This window comes from Taurulus bubalis (genome assembly GCF_910589615.1).
Source record: "Taurulus bubalis genome assembly, chromosome: 8".
Lineage (NCBI taxonomy): Eukaryota > Metazoa > Chordata > Actinopteri > Perciformes > Cottidae > Taurulus > Taurulus bubalis.
This window is the reverse complement of record NC_136596.1, coordinates 11,735,146-11,757,548: the sequence shown is the minus strand read 5'-3', so window position 1 is coordinate 11,757,548 and position 22,403 is coordinate 11,735,146. Positions and strand designations below refer to the sequence as shown.

Here is a 22,403-nt window from a genome sequence, read left to right as displayed (position 1 = left end):
ACAGAGCTGCTATTGTTACACTCTGATCTGTTGCCAGATCAGACTGCCAAACAATCACAATTAAAATTCCGCCCAATGCAATAAAAACAGCCAGAATCATAAACTTGTCAGAAAATCATGTTAAACTCTAAATCCATTACATGCACAGTGGAAAAACACATCATAAACATACAAAGCTTCATATCATCAAATAACCAACGATAAAGAGTGCATTTAGACAACAAGATACACAAATTGCCACTTCAATGTCGATGAGGATGACATCAAAGTTAGTAGGGCCTCCCTTATCCCTTACAACCACTTAATATAACTCATGTCAACCAAATATTTCAAATATTGCTCAGATTAAATGAGTCAATATTATGAGTGAGTGGACACTAAGAGGTTTACTGTTTCTGACCATAAAATAACTGACTGATAGAATCCAGGACCCACTCGATGTTACACAGTGGAGGGGCTTTTTTTTAACCTGTTACCCCACAAAATAATGTATGAATGCAAGTAACGCTGGGTTATATCAGGAGGGAGAGGAGTCAGTATTTTAACTTTTCACTCAAGTTTTATTTTTGTATTCACCACACTATTTGCTAGTCACATGTACAAAAACTAGTGCAACACCATGAATGTGGAAACATTGTCTTCACCTATGCACCCTCATGCCCAGAAGCCTTTTGCCCCATTAACGAGTCTGGCCATTCGGTACAACTGTAAACACTATGACTTGGACACACACTTGGACATGAGGGAATTGATGGAGAAAAAGGAAAGAAGGAATACATAAAAAGAAGCAGTTATAAGGAAAGCCAGAAAGAAGGAGGGTATGTGGGTTATACAAAGGTTTGATTGAGATCCTCAGGCTGGTACATGTTTCTGACCTCAGAGTCTGCACATCCCCTGACACACACACACACACACACACACACACACACACACACACACACACACACACACACACACACACACACACACACACACACGTGTTCACGGACTTGTGAATATACAGGCTTTCAGGCACATATAGACTCACTTATCCACTTATGATTCCATGGCATGAGAATCATAATATAATTACTTAATGGCACGTGTTATAAGAATTCCCTTGCTGCACCTATAACCTTGTAAAGCAGGTAATTCAGATGTTGGGCATGGTTTTGTACTTAATATGTTTCTGAAGCATCTCAGTCTCTCTCTCTCCCTCTGTCTGTCTAGATCCGATGGGAGAAGAACATCACATTAGGAGAACCTCCGGGGTTCCTCCACTCATGGTGGTGGTGAGTGTTTTTATGTCTAATGATTCAAGTTACATACCTCTTCATGCTGATTTTCTTCATTCCACAATGTTATTAATTACAAAAAATGATCATTCGCCCCTTCTTCTCCTCCCATTTTAATTCATCTTCATCTCATTAATTGTCCCCAAAAGCTCTTCTTCAAGTTGTTGTTTGCAAATTGTAATGCATTCGCCTGAAGTTGTCTATTCCGATGATGATAATAGAGTCACACTTATTGCCTCGATGCTGGATTACCTGCCTCTAAAATAGACTATTACTCTTTATCAGTCAAGCTATAATGTTTCTGTTTTGGCATCATGCTTCTCTCTGTGTGTTGCAGTGTCTTCTGGGACCTGTACTGTGCAGCTCCAGAGAGAAGAGACTCATGTGAACACTCCAGTGAGGCCAAGGCCTTCCATGACTATGTGAGTCTGTGCTGATTTAGCTGATGCGTTTTATTCTGAAACCCTAATAAATATAGGAAATATAGTACTTTAATAAGATGCATTATAAATAATGTTTTTGTTTGTTATTTTTTTGTGTTGCTTTGGTCAAAATGAGTGAAGTTACATCTGTCTGTTTATTCTTGATTGACTGACAAAGACTTTGATAATAAGAAGAAGTATGACAAAATAGTTTTTGGGGGCAGAATTACATTGTTAAATAAAAGCAGATTTCGCAAATGTACATTCTGATATAAAACCTGCTACTGAAGTTAAAAAAAGATTGCCTGCATTAATAGAGAATAAAAGCAGGATAAAATAGCGGGAAGAGTATTTCCGTGGTTCTATTTTGTCCGTATATAGACACATACAATGTTTATTTCATGATGTCTTTTTTATATATTTGATAATATTGTTAAAATTGATGAAGAGAGATGTGTTAATATGCTTTACACCTCACTCCAGTGTCTCTTTGTTGTGTTTTTACCCAACACACTTTGAAATAGTATTGCTTAATACTGGAGATCATGCAAACAATTATATGGATGATGGCAATGTCAACAAGTGGGATGCTGCTGCTCTTTTTTATTTATTACGACGATATGTTGGCAGTTATATGCTGAGAGTGGGCATTTACCAACCGTCATTAGTTTCTCACATCCCAGAACAACACACGTAACACTGTTTGGATGTCATATGGCTGCAACTTCTCTTCACAACCTCGTGAAATGTTTTTATTTCGTTGGGAATCTTACATCTGAAGTGGTGTTTAATGACATGCTAGTTGTGATGTTGAAAGTGATAAATGATGGCAGAGAACATACTGCTTAAGGTTTGCAGTACCTGCTGTGATCTTCCAGAGCACTGCAGCTCTTTGTTGCACGCGCACAAACACACACATATCCGGCTGAAGTATTGTGAGCACATTAAGCTGACGAACAGACTGGGCATGCAGACAGTGGCCCGTGTGGTGGAAACATGGTTTATTGCTGTGTTTTCTCAGTGTGGCTCCACTTCACTGCTGTAATTCCCGCACATCAAGGCATTGTTTTTTTTCAGTCATGCAGAATCCAGTAACCGGAATACGGCGAGCAGTGCCAGAGCTCTTGAAGTTTTAGATTTGCTGGTGACTAAGAGAGAGGAAGTGCTTCTCTCCTCGCGGGAAGTTGCGAGATGATGGGGTTGGGAGGAGTGGAGGGATCTTCTTGCTCCTTCTTTTAATGTTGTTTTCCCTCTGTAGCCTGATGTCTGACTCATCAGATTTGTCTGTACTGTAGTTTATTGAGATGTATTGTTGGAAGTGCACAGGTCAGGGGTTTCTGCCTACCCCAGCAGGACCGTCCCTCCTCTCCCCTCCCCTCCCCTCCCCTCCCATCCCTCTCTGTGGTTGTCTCCGTCTTTCCTTCGGCTTGCAATCCTGCAGAACCGGTGGGGGCTCTCTTCTCTTTTATCTTCTTGCAGTAGGTGTATGTGCTTGTGTAAATGTGATCTCATACACAGGTGATGCTGCTGATGCCGGCGATGATGATCAGGATGATGAATAGGCACTCCAAGGACGGGGCAGCTATGTGATGATGTCATCCTGGCTCCGAGGAAGGGAGCTGGAGGGCAGCACGACCTCAGCCCTCAGAGACAGCCAGGGAGGAGAGGAGAGAGGAGAGAGGAGAGAGGAGAGAGGAGAGGAAAGGAGAGGAGAGGAGAGAGGGGAGAAAAACAGGGAAACATGAAATGGATAGAGAGAGATAATCAGTCAAAAAGAGGAACAAAAGACTTTTTATAGATTAATTACATTTAAATACATTTCTTCTCACCACCAAAAAGCACAACACATTTAGAGTAATTGTAATCTAATTATGTTCAAAATTATGAAAAAAGAAGTCAGAATCAGTTAAATTCAGGAATCATTTAGAATCTTCATGTTAATAGCAGACAGAGGCCACCAGCAACATCGTATTCTTACATTTCCTGCAGGGATGTAATCAGAGAATTATAATTAGACCAATTGTAATTAGACCAAGGTCACTTTCAATCAACTGCTCCAGTGCTGCGCTGCTTCTCAGATCCAATCAGAGGTACTACCCACATATCTGTCGCTCAATTAAAACAAAATGAGGGGACAACCGCGGTGGCCGTCGCTGGAAGAAGTAGCACACCTTAATTTGATGCTGGTGTCTCTCTTCCAGTCTCACTACTTTGAGACTGACAGAGATTTTAATCAGACATTTTGATGATAATTAATTTCAGATAGCTAATTACTGAGTGAAGTCCCAATTAATACTGGGGTGATGTAGGAGCTCATTCACATCATCTTTGGGTCCCTTTCCTTTGATAATTGATGGGATTGTTACAAGGCTTTTGACTTGATTTGCACAATTATCCCAGTTTGAACTACCCACTGTAGATACAGTTGGCTTTGGGTAAATCTGATTTTAAGAAAAAATATTTTTTCTGTTCTGTCTTTTTACATATGGATGAAGTTTTGCATTTGGTTGTGTACTGTATAATATATATATATCACCTATCATACCACCAGATTTGAGTGTGTGATGATTGTCTTTTAGGACATTAATCCAATGATCTACTGTTAAAAGAGAAAGAAAGAAAAGACTCATGAACAAAGGGAAGAGAGATGAAATGTTATTGATTTCCATCCTCAGACAGGGTTTTTCAGGCATCAGAAAGGCTGTTTAGAGTTCTGTTAAGTGCTTTGTAAATTGTGTTCTTGACACTAAATGAGCAGTTTCCATTTGCAAAGGGCCATGTTATTTTTAAATGTGTATGCTTGGCCCGGAAATTGCCTTATTAGAGACAAAAGTCAGTTGCTGTTGCTTTTTCTGTTTATCAAGAATAAGATATCATTCAGGCCATTCAGGCTTCTATCTTGCTTTCTCGTTGAGGGTTTGAAGGATGACAGCTGTCATGTGGCTGTAACATTGTATATGGCATATACACTAACATAAATCATAGACTGTATACAAGAAGTGTGCGGTGTCAGCGTGACGTCGATCATTGGGTTTGTGGACTGCCATTTGGAAATCTTGGAGTTTGGCATTTTGGTCGTCGCCCTCTTGGCTGTTTGCAACCAAAAGTGACACAAGTTGGAGGTTGGAGCTAAGTACAACCGAGCGTTGACTAAGACTTTTTTTAGGCAACGAAAAAAGTTACAATAAACTTTCTGGAACTAAAAACACACTATGAAAGAGTTAAAGTTTTCAGAATATAACACTGACAAGTCCCAGACCAGACAACGCCGTGATGGCGACCTGTCAATCACAAGGTAGCCACACCCTAAAGCATAACTTGCTTTATAGTCTATGCTACTCTATATGGGACAATTATGTATTAAATGAACATCATGCTAAATGGAAGACTAGCGACTGAGACCATAAACTGTTCACTGTGTTTACTGAGGTAATACATCAAGTAGTAGGATCATTTTCTCATAGACTTAGATACAATCAGACTTCTTTTTGCAACCAGAGCAGTCGCCCCCTGCTGGTAAGCAAGTTTAAGACTCTTCCCCATTTATAATACAGTCTCGTAATAGTTAGTAAATGGAGAGAAATATGATAATAATCTTATGTTTTTAACTGAATCCTTTCACTAGATGGCACACAAACTTGTGTCCCATCTAATTTCTGTGAACTTTAACATAATGTGGGCAAATTTAAGCGGAATGAGAAATAATTGAGCCGGCTTTACATTGCTTGTCAGACTTGGGGAAACACTATTAAGCAGATAAGCAGCATGTCTTCTCCTACATTACAACATTTAGACCATTTAAAATGTTTGCTGTACTGAAAAGTTGTCCATTTAATTGACATACAAACGCCACCATAAAAATTGTGTTAAGTGCGTTGGTGGGGGATTGTGTGTGTCACTTTAAGTTTGCAGAATAATTATACAATTACACTATTGAATTTTCCTCAGTGGATTATTCTTGCAAACTCTGGAAGACACAGTCTAGAGAGAAGTAGACTGGTGGTAGAAGGACTGATGACTTAGAAAAAGTTGGGGAGTTTGGATGAACTGAAAAACAGAAAAAAATTCCACAAAAATATCTCACTCCTTATTTCAAGAGATTATCAGTGTCCAACACGTACCGGCTGTGCTGTGCAGCCTCCAGATAAGAATGTGCTTATTAACTGAAGCAAGTCGGTTGAAAAATGAGTCGTCCCGGATGAATCGTGGATTTTTGTAAAAAAAAAAAGAAGAAGAAGAAGAAAAAAAAAGGGATTATTGTGAATGGAAGTGTAGGTGGTCAGTCTTTTGTTTTGTAATCACACTGTTTGGACTTTTAGCTTGTGGTTTGTCTCATAAATGTAAATGAGTGATGGATTCTCAGAGGAAAACCCCCAAAACAAGCGTATCGATGATATTCAGTCAACTGGAAGACAAGTAGACACATATTAGGAAACCAGGCCACATGTGCAGAATCAGTAGGGCATGCAGCCTCACAGGGGGACAGACAAAGAAGGCTATTACATTTTAAAAAGTAATAAGCAGAGAGACAGACAAGCTGGTGAATGTTTATAGCCATAACAATCCTAAAACATTTGGAGAAATGTGCTAAAATATTATGCAAAAACATGCACTTTGTCAAATGATATCATCATATTTTAATCCAATGCAAATGTTTAGCACAGGGACGGGTCTTGATTTGAACAATTGTTTTCCTTATCTATTAATCCCTTGATTTTTTTGTTTTATTATTAATAATTTGATTAAAACAATGTCAGAAAAAAAGTGAAAAGCAATAGACACATATGTTTTCTTAAATGGTCTAGAAAAAATCCTATCATAAAGTGATGTCTTCAAATATATTCATTTGTCTGACCAACAGTCTAAACCTCACAAATATACAATTTACCAGAACATTCAGGAAAGTAGCTGAGAAACTAAAAAGGATGAAGAGGAATGTGTGACATATATGCTATCTACTGAAGCGAATAATCGATCATCAAAATAGTTGTGGATACATTTTCTGTTGATTTGACTAATGGACTGATGAACAAATTGTTTCTGCTGTACTTGTGACCCCTCACATGTTCAGGCCATATTGTGGGCATCCTATAAGTTGTGAGCAGTTTCTATTTATATATATTATATTTATTTCTTTAACACTGCCGTGACCCCTGTATGGAGACCTTGGCAAAAAGGTGTAAAATTGCAATAAAAGCTAGTGTCACTGCACCTCGCTGACTGTAGCCAGCTGTGTGCAGGTGAGCGTTCAAAGCAAGGAGAGCCTGGTATCGTTGTGGGGCATCGCTGTGGGAGATAGCAGGGCACACAATAGTTAGAGGGGAAGAAGAGCAACAGCAACCAATAAAATTGCTCTGTCTCACGCTGCCAGATCTTACATTCATGCATGTAAATGTATTCACTCCGCTCAATTTAACAGCAGCACACACATTCTGTCTTGATTGTACAGCTTAAGGATACACACATTTGTCAATATGTAGTACCAGACACGACTGTGTAACTCATCTACATCCTGATGCACTCTGGGAAAACAAGTGCATAAGTACTGTGCTGACAGGAAGGTGCAGCGAACTAAACTGAAAACGTATCCTGTCTGTAATGCGACGCATGTGCTATACAATATGAATGTGTGCTCTTACAATAAACAGAAGAACACTCTACTGGACACACATTCAAGGACATGTTTTTTTTTTAGCTTTTAACTCTACTTGGTTGAAGCTTTGCTTCTACTCATGAAATGGGTCTTTACCCCTCATTCGCTTCTCTGTAGGTACTGATGTTCTGCAACCTTCATAACCCAGTAATAGTCTTTCAGAAAGTTGCAATGGAAAATGCTGTAATGTTAAGTCATTAATGTTTAATTTCTCTCTAGCACTCCAAGGATGGCAATACGAGTCAACATTTTCAGATTAAATGCTCACTCCGAATATAATGATTGCCAAGTAAATCGCTATGCACATTTGTGCTTCCCAGAAGGCAAATCTACTTCATTTTGGACACTTCAGGGACTTTTCTGTTGTGCCATCAACAGGCCGAAATGTCCACTTTGGACACAAGATTATGTTATAATGATCTAATTATCTAGGAGGTCGAATCTACTTGTTTTTATCTGTCTCAAAACACTTTAACAAGAAATGGTGAAATTGAACGAATGGTTGAAAATGTTTCAAATCACTGTTATTTCCTACATAAAATAATCTTCCTCAGAGCCACTCTTAATAAAATCACTATTCCACCTCAATGATCTACCTTCCAGCTACGTTTTTGACTGTGGGACTTTCCACTGAAGTCTTTTCTTAAGCGCTGCCTCCCAACAAGCTCCACCAATTCAAATTTCAGCAAAACCTTTCTCAACCGAAGCATCTACGACTTGTTTTTCAAGCCTTTTGTTGCATATTGTTGCAATTACCACCAGCTGCATCAAACCTTTTGAAGATATGTTTTACCTCTTGTTGGAACCAATTATAAACTGATTGTTAGTTCCTTAAACTATTTCACAATTTCCCTTGAATTGTTTTTACTTTACTCTAATTTATCAGAACATATTACAAAACATGCTGCAAACTATCACATCTGTTCATAAAAGCAGCTGCACATTCAGTCTTTGCTGACTGCAATAATTACACAACAAAACAAGGTAAAATCCTGTTAGGTGCGGATGTTTCATTATCTGATTATTAGCATAATGAAAACCTGACAATGAACAGCTTGAATCAGCGGCATGAAATGCAAACTTGCATTCCGGGAACCTGTGTGTTTTCTGCATATGAAGAGACAGAGACCTAGAAACAGAGACTGTGTTTGCTTCAAGCATTGTGGGTAACAAGCAACCAGTTGAGAACCAATAGGGGCTAGGGAGACCCCCAGTCTGTTTCCAGGGAAACGGAGCCCTTTCTCCTCCTCTGTCCCTCTCCCCCTCTCTGTTTATGTCTCTCTCTCACATGCTCCCATGTTTGTTCTTGGCAGTGTTGAGGAGGAGGGAGACGTGGAGGTGACTCACTGTAACATCATTGCCATGGCAATGCAGAGTGAGCCGAGGGAGTGAAGGGAGAAAAAGAACGGGCATTTCCATATGTTGAGCAGATAGTGAAATGGTTGTCACCAGCAGTTTGAATAAAAAAAAGAAGGGAAATTTCAGCATTGACTTATTCTGTGCTTATGTTTCTTTAAGAAACATTACAATCTCTTACTCTGTTTCTTCCATTTTTCTCTCCCCTGCTTATTGTCCCTCTCCCGCTCTACTCTGCTGCATCCTCTCTCTTTTACATCAGCAGTTTCTTTCTCTCTTCTTATTCCCCTCTGCCTATCTCTGTCCCTGTTCTCTGTCCTTCTGCGTTTTTATTCTCTTATCATCTTCCTTCCTCTTTCACTGGCCTGTTGCGCGCAGCCCTCTGGTCTCAGAGGAGCGTGTTTTCCCCCACCGCGTTGCGCTGAGTCATGTCATGCGTGTTTGGACATGAACGAGGTGGAGTGTTAATGCGATGTTGACATATGCACGCCTTGCTGCTCTGCAGCGGGCAGGGGCGAAGACGAGGGCATGGAGCAGAGAGGAGGGGAGAGGTTAACTGGGGGCAGGGGGAGACAAGAAGGTGTAAGAATGAGAACAAGCTCTAACAGAGCTCTGGGCCACGGAGGAGTAGTTTCTAGTTTGATTGCAGTTATTATTATTGCTTATGTAAATAAGGGGCTTAGGCAGGAGCGTATGCTGTGTGTCTGCAATCGTCTGAGGAAAGGTGATATTGTGCTATCTGAGCTTTCACACCTGCAGCTTCACCTGGCAAGCTTCAAGAATATTTCTGTGAAATTCAAACTGGAGTCAAAGTTGGTATTTTCTAAAACTATTTAAGAGACTGTGATGAAATATTTCAGTTTGAAATAAGTCAAAGTGATAAAAAAAAAAGTTGCACATTGTATAGTTAACATCAAATCTTTCCTGTCTCATCCGGGAGGGAAGTTATAGAAAAAACTGTATGTAATGGTTTACACAGTAGCAACCTTCCAGGTTGTGTGTGTGAAGGGGATTATAATGAGTGATCCAGAGATAGAGCTGTAGGAACTGCAGCAGGACGACAGAGAGAGAGCAGGAGGGCAAAGCAAGAATGCTGACACGATCAGACCACAGCACATTATCTGTTTGACCCCAACTAAACCCCCATTTTTATTTTTTTTGCTGTTCACCCATATTGTTATCTCGAGCTGTCTCTTGTGTCTGCCCCTCCGTTAAGACACCGTTAAGTGACTTCTCATTAGGTCTTCCTGTGGATTGGACTGATGAGTCTTTGTATCAACAAGCCTGCCAATTTTCTAATTCTAATCTACGCAATTGCTCTGATACATTTTAAAAGAACTGGATCGATTCAGTGTTGAGGACTACACACTCTGTGGGTTTCAGGTGAATCACTGCTCTGTCTTTGCATCGATCTGCCAGATAGAGAAGACCGTGACATAGTCTCCACTTCATCTCAAATCGGGGCTTTTAAATCTTCCTCTGTGTCGCTCTCCGCTCTCCGATGTGTTCAGTCCATCTCTCTTATCTCCCCCATGTCGTTGAACCAAGTGAGATAGTGGTGGGAGAAGTGTGGCTCCCTAGTGACTATCATTTTCAGCTCTGTTTGTGTATCTGACAGTACATCAGCCCACGGCTCCACCTCACATATTATACGGCTCCTCGCAGCCTCAGAGACGTTTACAAGGGTCAATAGTGACATCAGTGAAACATGGCCAGTGCCACTCCACACACACTGTCACCCACCATGCAGCAGATATCACCCTACCTGTAATCACCAAGTCAGAACAAGTAGATTAGTGATGTGCTGCCATTGTGGTAATCACCTGTAATGTTTTAAGTGCCTGCTGGGAGTGGAGATGCCGTGCAGGAGAATGTGAGGGTTAACATTCTTCTTTTGCCAGTATTTATATTGTTCTATTATTAGCGTCTTCAAAGAGTTGGTGGTAACTGAAGTATTTTAATACTGGCTAAGTTTTGAGGAATACATCTGCACCTAGTCGGTCAGGACCTGGAGCTTGTGGTCTGAAAATATAATTTTTCTTTTTCTCTCCGCCATTGTTCCGCCTGCTTTGTTCTTGGCGCAGAGGCAACATTTATACTTTGCCACATGGATAATTGCAATCAGACTCAAAAAAGGGCAAATTGCACTCAGCTGCAAATTGTATTCTTTGTGAATTCTACCGCCAGACTTTCCAAGCCTGAATGTGGCACTCAGCTCCAAGTCCATGGTTCTTACTAAATTCTTTTTAAAGGCTTTTTTCTTCTTCAAAAGCTCCCAAAATAGCTGAGCATAGTTTTTAGCAAACCTTACTCTAACAGCGGCAAAAAAGCGCATTCGTTGGAGACTGTTTTAGCCAGAGATATACACACAATTAACACTCTCATGAGTGTTGGCGGCAACAGGGAAATGTATGCAGGATTGGCTCAAAATGTACTACAATACATATATACAATAAACTCTGAGCTCTAAAGAATAAGAATCTATATCAAAATCAAAGACCCGGGCTGTATGAAATTGGCATATCAGTCGAAGCAACCTGGGTTTGTCCCATGTTAACATGCAACTAACAAACACATGGACATTCTCTCTCATTGTATTATTTTTCTTGGCAGCTTGCACGCAGCCAGATATTGTTTCTAGCCAGCGGAGATCTGGGATAAAGTGCACGAAGATAACTTTTTTCAACTTGCCGCTGTGTTTTACTGGTGGAACATATGGCATGTTTTGGTTAAGAAAAGGATCTTTGAATGCCAGAGGGTGATTTTAAGCCTATCTGCCTTGAAATTGAAGAGTGAGTTTGGCTCAGGATTGGACAGTGGAGCGTGTTGATCTGTCTCTGCTCGCCACGGGAGACTGTGAATAATATATGTTTAAAAGCAGAGCACACTCGTTCTTATCTCTACTGTACGCTGCAAAAAAACCTTCTATCTCTTCTCTGTCTCACTTCTGTAGTGCCTTGTATTTTTTTTCTTCGTTGGGTACAATCTCTTACTTACAGAAATACTCTAGTTATTATTTTGACAATGACTGACAGACTACAAAGTTATTTTCTGTGCATGTACACTAATGCAGAAATCAATCTGCTTATTGTGTTTCCGCTCTCACACTTTAATGTGAGTATGTGAATGCGTATTTGCTCGTTACTGAGTGTGTATGTGTGGGTGTCATGCAGACTGTTAGCATCTCTTCTTTCCATTCCCCCCTCCCTTGTTCAGGAAGTGGACTAATGGCATTTGAGAGGATGGAGGGAGTGTGAAAGAGGGGAAGAGAGAGGAGGGACGGGGTTCCTTCCTGTGTGGTGTGTCATATGTAGATCCTGTTGTACTGCGTGTGGCCTTGAGACTCAGTGGTAACCCTTTCACACTCCACCATTGTGGGGATTTTATATTTTATATATTACACATTTTAAGAGCAAACAATAAATAAATTAATAGAGAAAATTGTCAGTTATTGACAATAAAAGTGATTGACACAGGTGTGTGTGTGTGTGTGTGTGTGTGTGTGTGTGTGTGTGTGTGTGTGTGCGTGTGTGTGTGTGTGTGTGAGTGCGTGTGCGTGTGTGTGTGTGTGTGTGTGCCGTGCGTGCGTGCATTTTAAAGAGGCTATGTAATTTGCTCAAAACAGCTGTGCCCTACTCAAACATGAGTGCATATGTTGAGGACTATTATACAAACCATTATAATATCTATATATTGCTGTGGCTCATGGAGAGTGGTCCTCCTGAAACCACAAGGTAGCCGGTTTGATTCCTGGTCTCCCCATAGTTCGCATGTTGAAGTGTCCTTGAGCAAGACACTGAAGCCCCAGTTGCTCCCCGGGCGCTTCACAGCAGCACACTGCTCCTTCATTACAAAGGATGGGTTCAAATGCAGAGAATACATTTCCCCACTGTGGGACTAATAAAGGATTTATTATTATTATTAAATATAAGTTTGGTTTACTGCAACAGGACAGTGTATGTGGAATTGATTCAAAATAAACTGCAGTGCCCCTAGTGGGTGGGAGAGGGAGAGGGAGAGGGAGAGGGAGGCAGAGGGAGAAGAGGAGATAAACAGACACAGGGAGAAGATAGACCCAGACAGCCTTTTTAGATTCCACTCACGCATCTCTGAGTGTCTCTTGGTCTCTGAAGTATTGAATGAAAATGACTCCCCACCTTCACACACACACACACACACACACACACACACACACACACACACACACACACACACACACACACACACACACACACACATGCACGCACGCACACGCATGCATGCGCAACACAGTCAGTAAACATATAAGGATGAAAGAGTTTGCAAGTTACCTCATTAAGTATTACTGAGCCCTTTAGTCTGATTGCATTAAGAAAGTCTGATTAGGTTGTAAAGTAGTGAAGTGTAGTGTTATTGCACTACATTTGGATGTCTGTAGTTTGTTCAACAGTTTTTGTTTTGTTCAGAATGAGTCCATTTTTATTTCAGCACTTATTCCAAAGTTCCAAAAAAGTAGTGCAAAAGATGCTTGATAAGATGTATCAGTGAAGTGCGTCATTTCAGATGGAGAAATTGTACACATTGCACACAACTGTTATGGCTCTTTGTTTCTGTCCTCACACATCTGAATATGCTTGGAAAACTCGACCTAAACCTCATGCAAAGTTCTTTTGATAATGACATATAAAACATTTATCGCACATTTCTTCTTTCTTTGGATGTTTTTTGTTGGTGTATCTTTATACTGATTCTGATTCTGATCCCTCGAGCAGCAACCTCAAGTTCTGCTGTGGTGGGAATGGGAAGCCAATGTGGATGTGACTTAAACTTGCATTACTGGCCATCAGGGGGCAACTCCACTGGTTGCAAAAAGAAGTCCGATTGTTTCAGCATTTGGTGTAACTTAGCTCCACCCTCTCATTTCACTTCTGGTTGCAAAAAGCCAAGATAGCGATGGCTCAAACACAAACCAATGGGTAATGTCAAGGTATTTTATTGGTAATTTATCTTGGAGATTCTTTGCCACCTGAAGAAAAGGTTTTTAACCTGTACATTCAACTATATTTTTATTTTAATATACTTTTTTTCCCGACATTTTGGCTTCCGAGCGCAGTGCACATCCAGTGCTGTTGCAATTCATCGTACTGAATGTCTTGTTGTGTATGTCTGGTATACTGTGGCGTTCTCCTGGAGGGGGGTGGTTTAAATAATGTATGCAACAAATGAGTTTGCTAGGAGATGCAGGTGTTCACCTGAGGGCACAGATGGTTGTTCCACAGCCTCAGGTTTCATTACAAACACCTTTTGCTTACAACACCTGTACCTGTGAATGTTGGGATCACAGTACAGTACACAACAATCATTGGACAATTTAATGAATGGTCAGATTCTTAAGACTGAAGTCTTTCTGTGATCTCTATAAACATGGAGAGGGAGCCAGCCACTGAAACAGACGAGCAGAAGAGAGTTGAACTGGTATGAAGACATAAATAAACAATTTTGAGTGGTTTAGATGGGATGGTCATTAACATGTTTTTAAATAATATATTTTCATCAAAGGTAATACAGTACCACAACAACAACAAGTTATTTTACCAGTTACAAATGTGTTCATCTGAGAAATAATCTTGGTCTTATACTGGGTCTGACAATGTGTTCTAAGAAATAATAATTCAAAATGATATAGCGCTTTACTAGATACTCAAAGAATCAGCAATCAACTCCATTAGGTCAAGTGCAATCAATAAATATCAGCGGGACTGTGTATAAGCTCAGTCAAAATGTACAAAAACTCACTAAACCAAACACTGTTGACAGTTCCACTTACACAATAACGTGTACTATGATACGGTGCGTTAATGTGTAAAGCCACTAGCTCAATATCTCATTGTCCCTCTCACTCGGCCTTGTCAGAGAAGTGTAAACACTGATGTGTGAAGTGTAAATGATGGACTCATTAACAATGTGCAACGGCGTGTGTGCATTTGGTGTGTATGAAGGTTAAGTGCTGGAATAAGCTGTGATTCAGTATTTATCCAGAACTGTCTGACAGGAATGCATTGAGTCCAATTCAGAGTAATTGACAGTAGTGTAATTATGACAGCTGATATTATGAACTTGCTGGTCACTAAGCTGTTGTAGCTAACTCCAGCTAATTGCACCACTCTGGTGTCACAATACATCAGGGGAAGCCCTGCAATCTTACACAATTATCAACAGCCATGAGCACCTTTGTGTTGAAATAGGGAGGTAGAGTAAAGGTCTCCGCACATCAGCTTGCTATCGACTGTCACACTAAGTCGTTACCAATATAATTAATGTTGCTTAAATAATTATCCATCACCATCCACAGGCCAGGAGATAAAGGTAATTACTGAGAGAGTCGTAAGCATTTTGATTGAATATAGAAATAAACACAAACTATTCCTCGTCTGAAAAGATACCAGGTGAGTCTTAAGCTTTATGCTTTATGTTGAATGTGGCTCATATTATTTTCATGGCCATCAGTCCAATTGAACCGACTTCATAGTTATCATTATTTCCTCAGTGCCTTCAGGCCCCATGAGGTAGTGTGTGTTCCACCTGTACAAGGATTTTTATTATATCTCGACAGTTAATGCATTTCTTAAAATATTATACGGACAAATTATGGATAAACATTATTCAGCATCCCTGAATTTTTTATTTTTTTTATAGAAACAAACCTTGATGTCTACTCCCCGTACAAACTATGTAACTGCAATAATGTTTGTGAATGAGCTCAAACATTTTTGTGACATATCAACCAACATATATGCAGATACCGATATATCAGCAATAAACTAACATTTCCAAAGCTAAACAGGTCACAGTTCATATCTCAACTTCTATTTCAATTTTTTTTATATTCTCGGCTGCCTAAAATATTTTGTGAAATATGCTCATTCTATTTCTTGCCAAGAGTTAGATGCTACTGCATACTGTAGCTCTGACCTGAGACTCTAAGAAGTAATCTGGCAAATAAACTCTGTTACCGCATAACGTGTCATTATTATACCTCAATGTCATTTGAGCCAATCTGATTTGTCATAAGAGAGACTGTTGGTACCAGAAGGGTTGGTGTTGTGCCAGTGTTGTTTTTACTTTCCTTAGACGAAGGGTGGTGCTGGTTTTGGGGCAGATATATATACTGCCGTGTTTTTTTTTCTTGTTGCTGTAGTTATAAAATGCTGCTTTGTCAGCAATTCAGGTAGATTTTTTTTTTTTCCTCCCCCAGTTCTCCTTTACCGGCACAAACAAACATTAAGTGCACTCACACATTCACTGCCCCCCCCCACCCACACACACACACACACACACACACACATAATCTCTGCTTTGTCCTCTTTTCTCCTCTTTCACTCCCTCTCTTTCTGTGTGCAAGAAGGCTAACTCAGCAGACCTCCAGGCTGCTAAGGAGTAAAGGCATTCTGGGTAATCCAGGGTGCGAGAAGGCAAAAGGAAAGAAAGGGGGGAAAACAACTCTCACAACTCACCTTTGATTCTGTGCACGATGTTGTACACTCATACAAACAAACACACAAACAAACAACCCATTCTCCCACCGCTGAACCATAGCGATACAATATCCATCTGTGTCCATCTGTACATTAATCTGCTGAAACAAATACAAGCTCTGTTCGCAGCAGAATATGGAATCAAAAAGCTGGACGGCATCCTGTTCCCTGTTGCCGAACATTAACAATTGGGAGATATGAAGGAGGACGAGGGAATAGCGAGGGTTGTGGAGTGGAGCAGCGGGGGATACAGGAGTGTCGTCAGTCTGCTTTTATCTCAGCTCTGATTAAACCGTGTTCCTGTCTGACCTAAAAAGTCAGCTGGCGGAAACTTCAGAGACTGTGGGTGAATTTCACTGGAGCCAATGCCTTCAGAGAGAGAGAGAGAGAGAGAGAGAGAGAGAGAGAGAGAGAGAGAGAGAGAGAGAGAGAGAGAGAGAGAGAGAGAGAGAGAGAGAGAGAGAGAGAGAGAAGAGAGAGAGAGAGAGAGAGAGAGAGAGAGAGAGAGAGAGAGAAATAGGACAGAGAGTGGGCAGAAGCTGAAATAAATAATACACATAGACACACAGGCAAGCTCACTGTTCACATATTATTCTCTGGATGTACACTCTCCCAGACTGCATGCTGTCTGTTCTGTAGACTTGATGAGATTGAGAAAGAGGCCAGTGCTGGGTGGTAACTCTTAGTTAGTAGTACAATGCTACAGGAAGCAGACAGAGAATGTGCTGAAATGTGCCAGCGCCACCCGTCTGGGACAAGCACAACAAAAAACACAAGGTATAAAAATAAACCTGAGCCGGCATGGCAGGGTGTCTGCAGAAACAGGAAATACTCCACTGAGGGAGAGATTGCAAGTGAGACATGGAGGAAGACCCTTCGATTGATTTGTATTCATCTTTTATGTTGTGATACTTGCATTGTTTCATGCAGAATGTATTCAGCATGTTTAGGAGAGGTGCTGTATTAATTTATCAACTTATTAACTTAACTTATCATCAACTAACTGAGCAACAATAGTTGAGAATGTATTCAGATTGTTTACTTATGAAAAAAATAGCAATTCAAGAAAATGCACTCCCAAGTATCAAAAGTAAAAGTGCGCCTGTTATTTATAAAGTACATTATGGGACAGTTTTGACTCATGCATTGATGTGTAAGTAGCATTATACTGTTGCTGCAGTTTTTACTTCTTCATACTCTGTTGGGCAGTTTAATCCTCAAATATGCATCATATTTTCATGAAGGCATCATATAATCTTAATCTGCAATGAAACAAAACTGTCAAGTAAATGTAGGGAAGTCAAATTAATATAATATACCTCCTAAATTAGCATAATTTGTACTTTGATACTTGACTAAATGTACTTACTTCCCAACACTGCTGAACAAAGAGGTGCTGAGTTTCTGCAGACTGGTTTGAATTGTGAGTTTTACGCTGTTCCTTTGTGTGTGTTTTTATTTTCCAGAGTGCTGCAGCAGCTCCCAGCCCCGTGCTGGGGAGCCTTCCCCCAGGAGAGGGCATGCCAGTGGGGCCAGTCCCTCCAGGATTCTTTCAGGTATAGGATGCTTACACACACTCTATGTGCTAATTAATATACAGATGGTACCTTTGTGTATAATCTGCATTAATCTGTATATGAGCAGCACTGTTTGACAGCGGAAATAAACGTCTCGCAAATAAAAAGTAATGTGCAGCTTCACCCTAGATCATCTCTGTTCTCCATCAGAAGGACTCTGCCAGTTGTACATTGATTAACCGTCTTTATCAGTCAAACTTAGGCGCTCGCATCTGACACACAGATCAATATCCTTCATGGGCATTTCTCAACTCCACTTTCAAAATAATCCAAACATCTTTTTCCACCTCCTTCTGAAGATCAATTTCTCTTTGAAGACAAGGTCTTTTCAAGACCTATTGGTTAAAGAATCGCAAGTACCAGGTTGCTAGTCCTTCATTTCAGTTCCATAACATTATTTACATATGGACTAAATCAGTTCAAATCGCAGCATGCGCTGATGAATTTTGTGAACAGATTTTTATTGGTGAAATGAATGCAGATCACAAACAATGCACAGCCATGCCTGCAAAGATGTATTCACATATCTAGCTTTCATCGTCATTTATTTATTCAATCATTCAGCCTTCTGTGTTCAATTATTTGCATTTATATGGTAATGCATGTATTAAAACTAGATATTATAGTGCTTCAAAAGACAAAAAAAATAGTGCAGCTCTGTTTTTCTGTGATAGACCTTCAGCACAGCTGGAAAATGAGTCGGAGTAATCAAAGAAAAGACCTTGATCAAAACGGGTGGACCGCTGCTCTCTGGTGGCAGGTTATTGTATTACTTCTGTAAGACTGCAGACTGAGTTTTCTGACCACAGTGGCATCAGTTCAGCAGACATAGCAACAGCATTGCTACTGTCTGTGTGAGGACACGTAAAACTTAAACCACTCACAGCTGCAAAACTGCACACAGCAAAAAAATACACTGACATCATTATTAACCAACCTCACCTTTTCTTCTCTCATAATCTTTCCATTAATCCGATCCAATGAAAATGTGGTCGGCCTTCCGAGTCTGCTGTCATAGACGAACTGTTGTAAAGGCAAATCAGCCCAAAACTCAAAACTCAAAAGAAGATGTATGCAGTAGCTGTGGCTGGTTTGGTGGTGGAAACCTCCCACAGTGGTGTGCCATACAGTTTATACACCACTCTTGTTTCTATCAAAGTGGTTATAAAAATGACTATAATTTGTCATCTGATTTGGTAACCCAGGACAGTATGTTTTGTATATTGTGTATATGTCTTTCAATTTAGTAAATGAATACAAGTATGTCGATACTGGATACATTTCTCTTTTAAAAAGTATGTAGTGTAAGACTTCACGACAGTCTCATGATAGAGCAGCTCTGAGTGTTTGTCATGCATGTGAGAGATTGTGTGCACAGTATTTATAATCCAGAGTGATACAATTTGGATTAATGCTGATTTTTCTTACAGCCATTTATGTCACCTCGATACCCTGGAGGACCCAGACTACCTCTCAGATTACCCAATCAGGTAAGAACCACTCTGACACCTGCAGGCAGCAGACAGTACTGTGAGTAGTAGAAATGGACAGCATCTGTGAGACAGTGATGATAATACTAGTGATGTATCCTCCTTCCTCTGTAGGGACTTGGAGTCCCAGGAAGCCAGCCTATGTTACCCAGTGGTATGGACCCGACAAGACAGCAAGGTACGCAAAGACACACTGCTATGCACAAACACATACGGTACACAGTGTGTTGTGCCACGTGTGCAGTTAGCACCTGGTTTGTGAAAGGATAACATTGTTTTTCGAGATTTTGTCTTAGAATTGACAATCCCAAATCTATTAACAGGAGAAAGAGTTTACAAGCACGGTTTAGTAAAGCTGCCCTTAGGCACAGTGGGGCTTTGACCCAAATGCTAGTTTTGGCTCACATGCTCACAATGCCAACTTGCCAACATTTGTTAATAAGCATAAACTACTGAAGTACAGCTGAGGATAATGTGAAAGTTTTTCATTTTCAAGGTATTTGCTCAGAACCAAAGTATGAAAACAATGTCGCTAGATGATTTGTACCATCAAGTAGGTTGAGATGTTGCACTCAAAATGTAATTATACCATCATGGGAACACAAGAGGAAAATCAGGTTTTGGGATTCATCCTCTGGGGACCATGGATATCTGTAGGCTACTAAATTACAAGTCAATCCATCCAGTATTCCTCAAGACATTAAACTAACTGTCAGCCTCATTGATGTCCTAGAGCATTGGTCACTAACTGGCGGACCGCGGTCCGGGTCCGGACCCAGAGGCCGTCCCATCCGGACCCGGACCGCCAGCCAAAGCAGAAGGTTATGATTTAAAACCTGACAGGGCGTTTTTATTTTTTTACACGGCGGCGCGGCGCAGCTTTTGCAGTCTTTACAGTAGTGGTTTAGCGGATGTGCCATCCCACGTGATACCACTCAGCCAATCAAATCTATGCATTCTCGGCGGTAAACATTACGTCTCAACAGACAGCGCTGCGCAGACAGATGAGAAAGTTAGAGGCAGGTTACACATTGAGACGGTAGAAAGAAAAAGAAAGATAGCGATACATTTAAAAACAAAGGGAGAGAAACGGACGACTGCGCCGGAGAAAGTTGAGAAAAAGGCGAGTGAGACAGCGAAAGGGAGAGAAACATAAGGAACAAATGTCGCTCTCCAAAAAAAGAAAAGTTGACAGCGAAAATAGAGCATTTAATCCGGAATGGACCGACTCATTTCTGTTCATACTTCCCACAGGGAGCACAAAACCAGTGTGTCTTATATGTTCAGAAACCGTGGCACTTATTAAAAGTGGCAATGTGAAACGCCATTATGAGACAAAACATAAAAGTTTTGAACAAACATACCCACTCAAATCCGAAGTGAGACCACAGAAAATAAGTGGCCTCACAGCCCAATATGAACAGTCAAGCAGGATCCTGAGCCACACGTTCACTGCCCAACAACGTGCTCACCAGGGTTCCCTCAGAGTTGCTTGGATTTTGGGGCAACACAAAAAGCCATTTACTGATGGAGGGCTTGTCAAAGAATGCATGAGTGTCGTTGCTGAAACATTACTTGACGGAAAACCAAAACAAGAGCTTTGTGTTAAGATAAAGCAAATACCCATGTCAGCATCATCTGCCACAAAGAAAAGTGAAATATTAACTCAGGACGTGCTAACCCAGCTAAATGAAGCCATACATAAGGCACCATGTGTAGGCTTAGCTGTGGATGAGTCCACTGACATCTGTGACAATGCTCAGCTGTTAGTGTACGTCACGTTTTTCAACACAGACCAGAAAGCATTCTGTGAAGACCTGTTAGGTGTCACTCCCCTTCAAACCAGTACAAGAGGAGAAGATATCTACCTGGCCATTAAGGAGATATTAACGAAGAGAGGAATAGAGCCAACACAAGTGGTTTCAATGGCCACAGATGGAGCCCCTGCTATGATAGGGAGAGAGAAAGGAGCTGTAGCAAGACTGAAAGAGGACAATCCAGAGCTCATAGCTTACCATTGCATCATTCATCAATCTGTCCTCTGTGCCTCCCTGTCAGATGAGCATGCTGAAGTGATGAATACAATGATGAAAATGATCAATTTTCTCAGGGCATCCTCTTCCACCCAGCATCGCATGCTGAGGGAATTCCTCAGAGAAGTTGATGCCAATGCTGATGATCTTTTGCTGCACAATAATGTGAGATGGCTCAGCAAAGGGAGGGTCTTAGCACGCTTTTGGTCCATCAGGAGGGAAGTAGCATCTTTTTTGGCAGAGCTAAGACATCAGAAGGCAACACAGTTTTCTCTCTTTTTAGAAAATGAGAAACAGATGGATAATATGGCCTTTTTGATTGATATCACTGCACATCTGAATGAACTGAATTTGAGGCTACAGGGCAAGGACAATTCAATTTGTGAACTGATGACCGCTGTCTTTCAAAAGAAACTTGAGTTGTTCAAGGAAGACCTGCAGGGAGACTGTGCACACTTCCCAGCAGTGCAGGAACAGGTTCAGGGACAGAGAGATGTGTCTTCTTTTGTTGACTTCATTGATAAGCTGATCGTAAACTTCAGCAACCGTTTTGACAGCTTCAGCTTTGGACAGCAGATCACCATGTTCATTCAGAACCCATTTATCATCACTGATGTCAGGGGGTTCTCAAAGGAAGTCACACAGCACTTTAAATGGGTAAATCCTGGGCCTCTCCAGATGCAACTGGTTGATCTCCAAGTAGATGTGTCCCTGAAAGAGCAGTTTCTAAAAACTGACCCTTCCACTTTCTGGCTCCAAACGGTCCCTGAGACAGCTTTTCCAGGTCTGAGGAAAGTTGCCATATACATCTTGACCATGTTTGGATCCACCTACAACTGCGAGGCAGCTTTCTCCACGATGAATATCATCAAAAATAAATATCGTTCAAGGCTCACCAATGAGCACCTCCACATGTGCATGAGAATGGCCCTGACTCCATTCAAGCCCAGGTTTAAAGTCCTGCCAGGACAAGCTAGAGCTCAATTCTCCCACTGAGCAACAAAGTGGGGGCGTGGGATGCAAGAGTGATGCTCTAAAACTGTTAAATTGTTAAGATGTGTTGAGATTTATTATCTGTAAAATT

General features: G+C 40.8%; 1 protein-coding gene across 19 annotated transcripts in view; it reads left to right on the top strand.

The window, feature by feature from the left end:
• ssbp2a (single stranded DNA binding protein 2a) overlaps window positions 1–22,403 on the top strand; it is a gene marked incomplete at both ends in the record, with an annotated part of 48,742 nt that overhangs the window by 23,311 nt on the left and 3,028 nt on the right. For 8 of the 19 annotated variants that reach the window (XM_079222767.1, XM_079222769.1, XM_079222775.1 and 5 more), the window contains 5 exons: window positions 1,210–1,271; window positions 1,612–1,696; window positions 17,686–17,775; window positions 19,227–19,286; window positions 19,401–19,464. In XM_079222767.1, the coding sequence (XP_079078893.1) occupies window positions 1,210–1,271; window positions 1,612–1,696; window positions 17,686–17,775; window positions 19,227–19,286; window positions 19,401–19,464 (361 nt within the window). The remainder of the gene's footprint in view (window positions 1–1,209; window positions 1,272–1,611; window positions 1,697–17,685; window positions 17,776–19,226; window positions 19,287–19,400; window positions 19,465–22,403) is intronic. The other 11 variants (XM_079222770.1, XM_079222774.1, XM_079222765.1 and 8 more) reach the window with 7 other exon arrangements.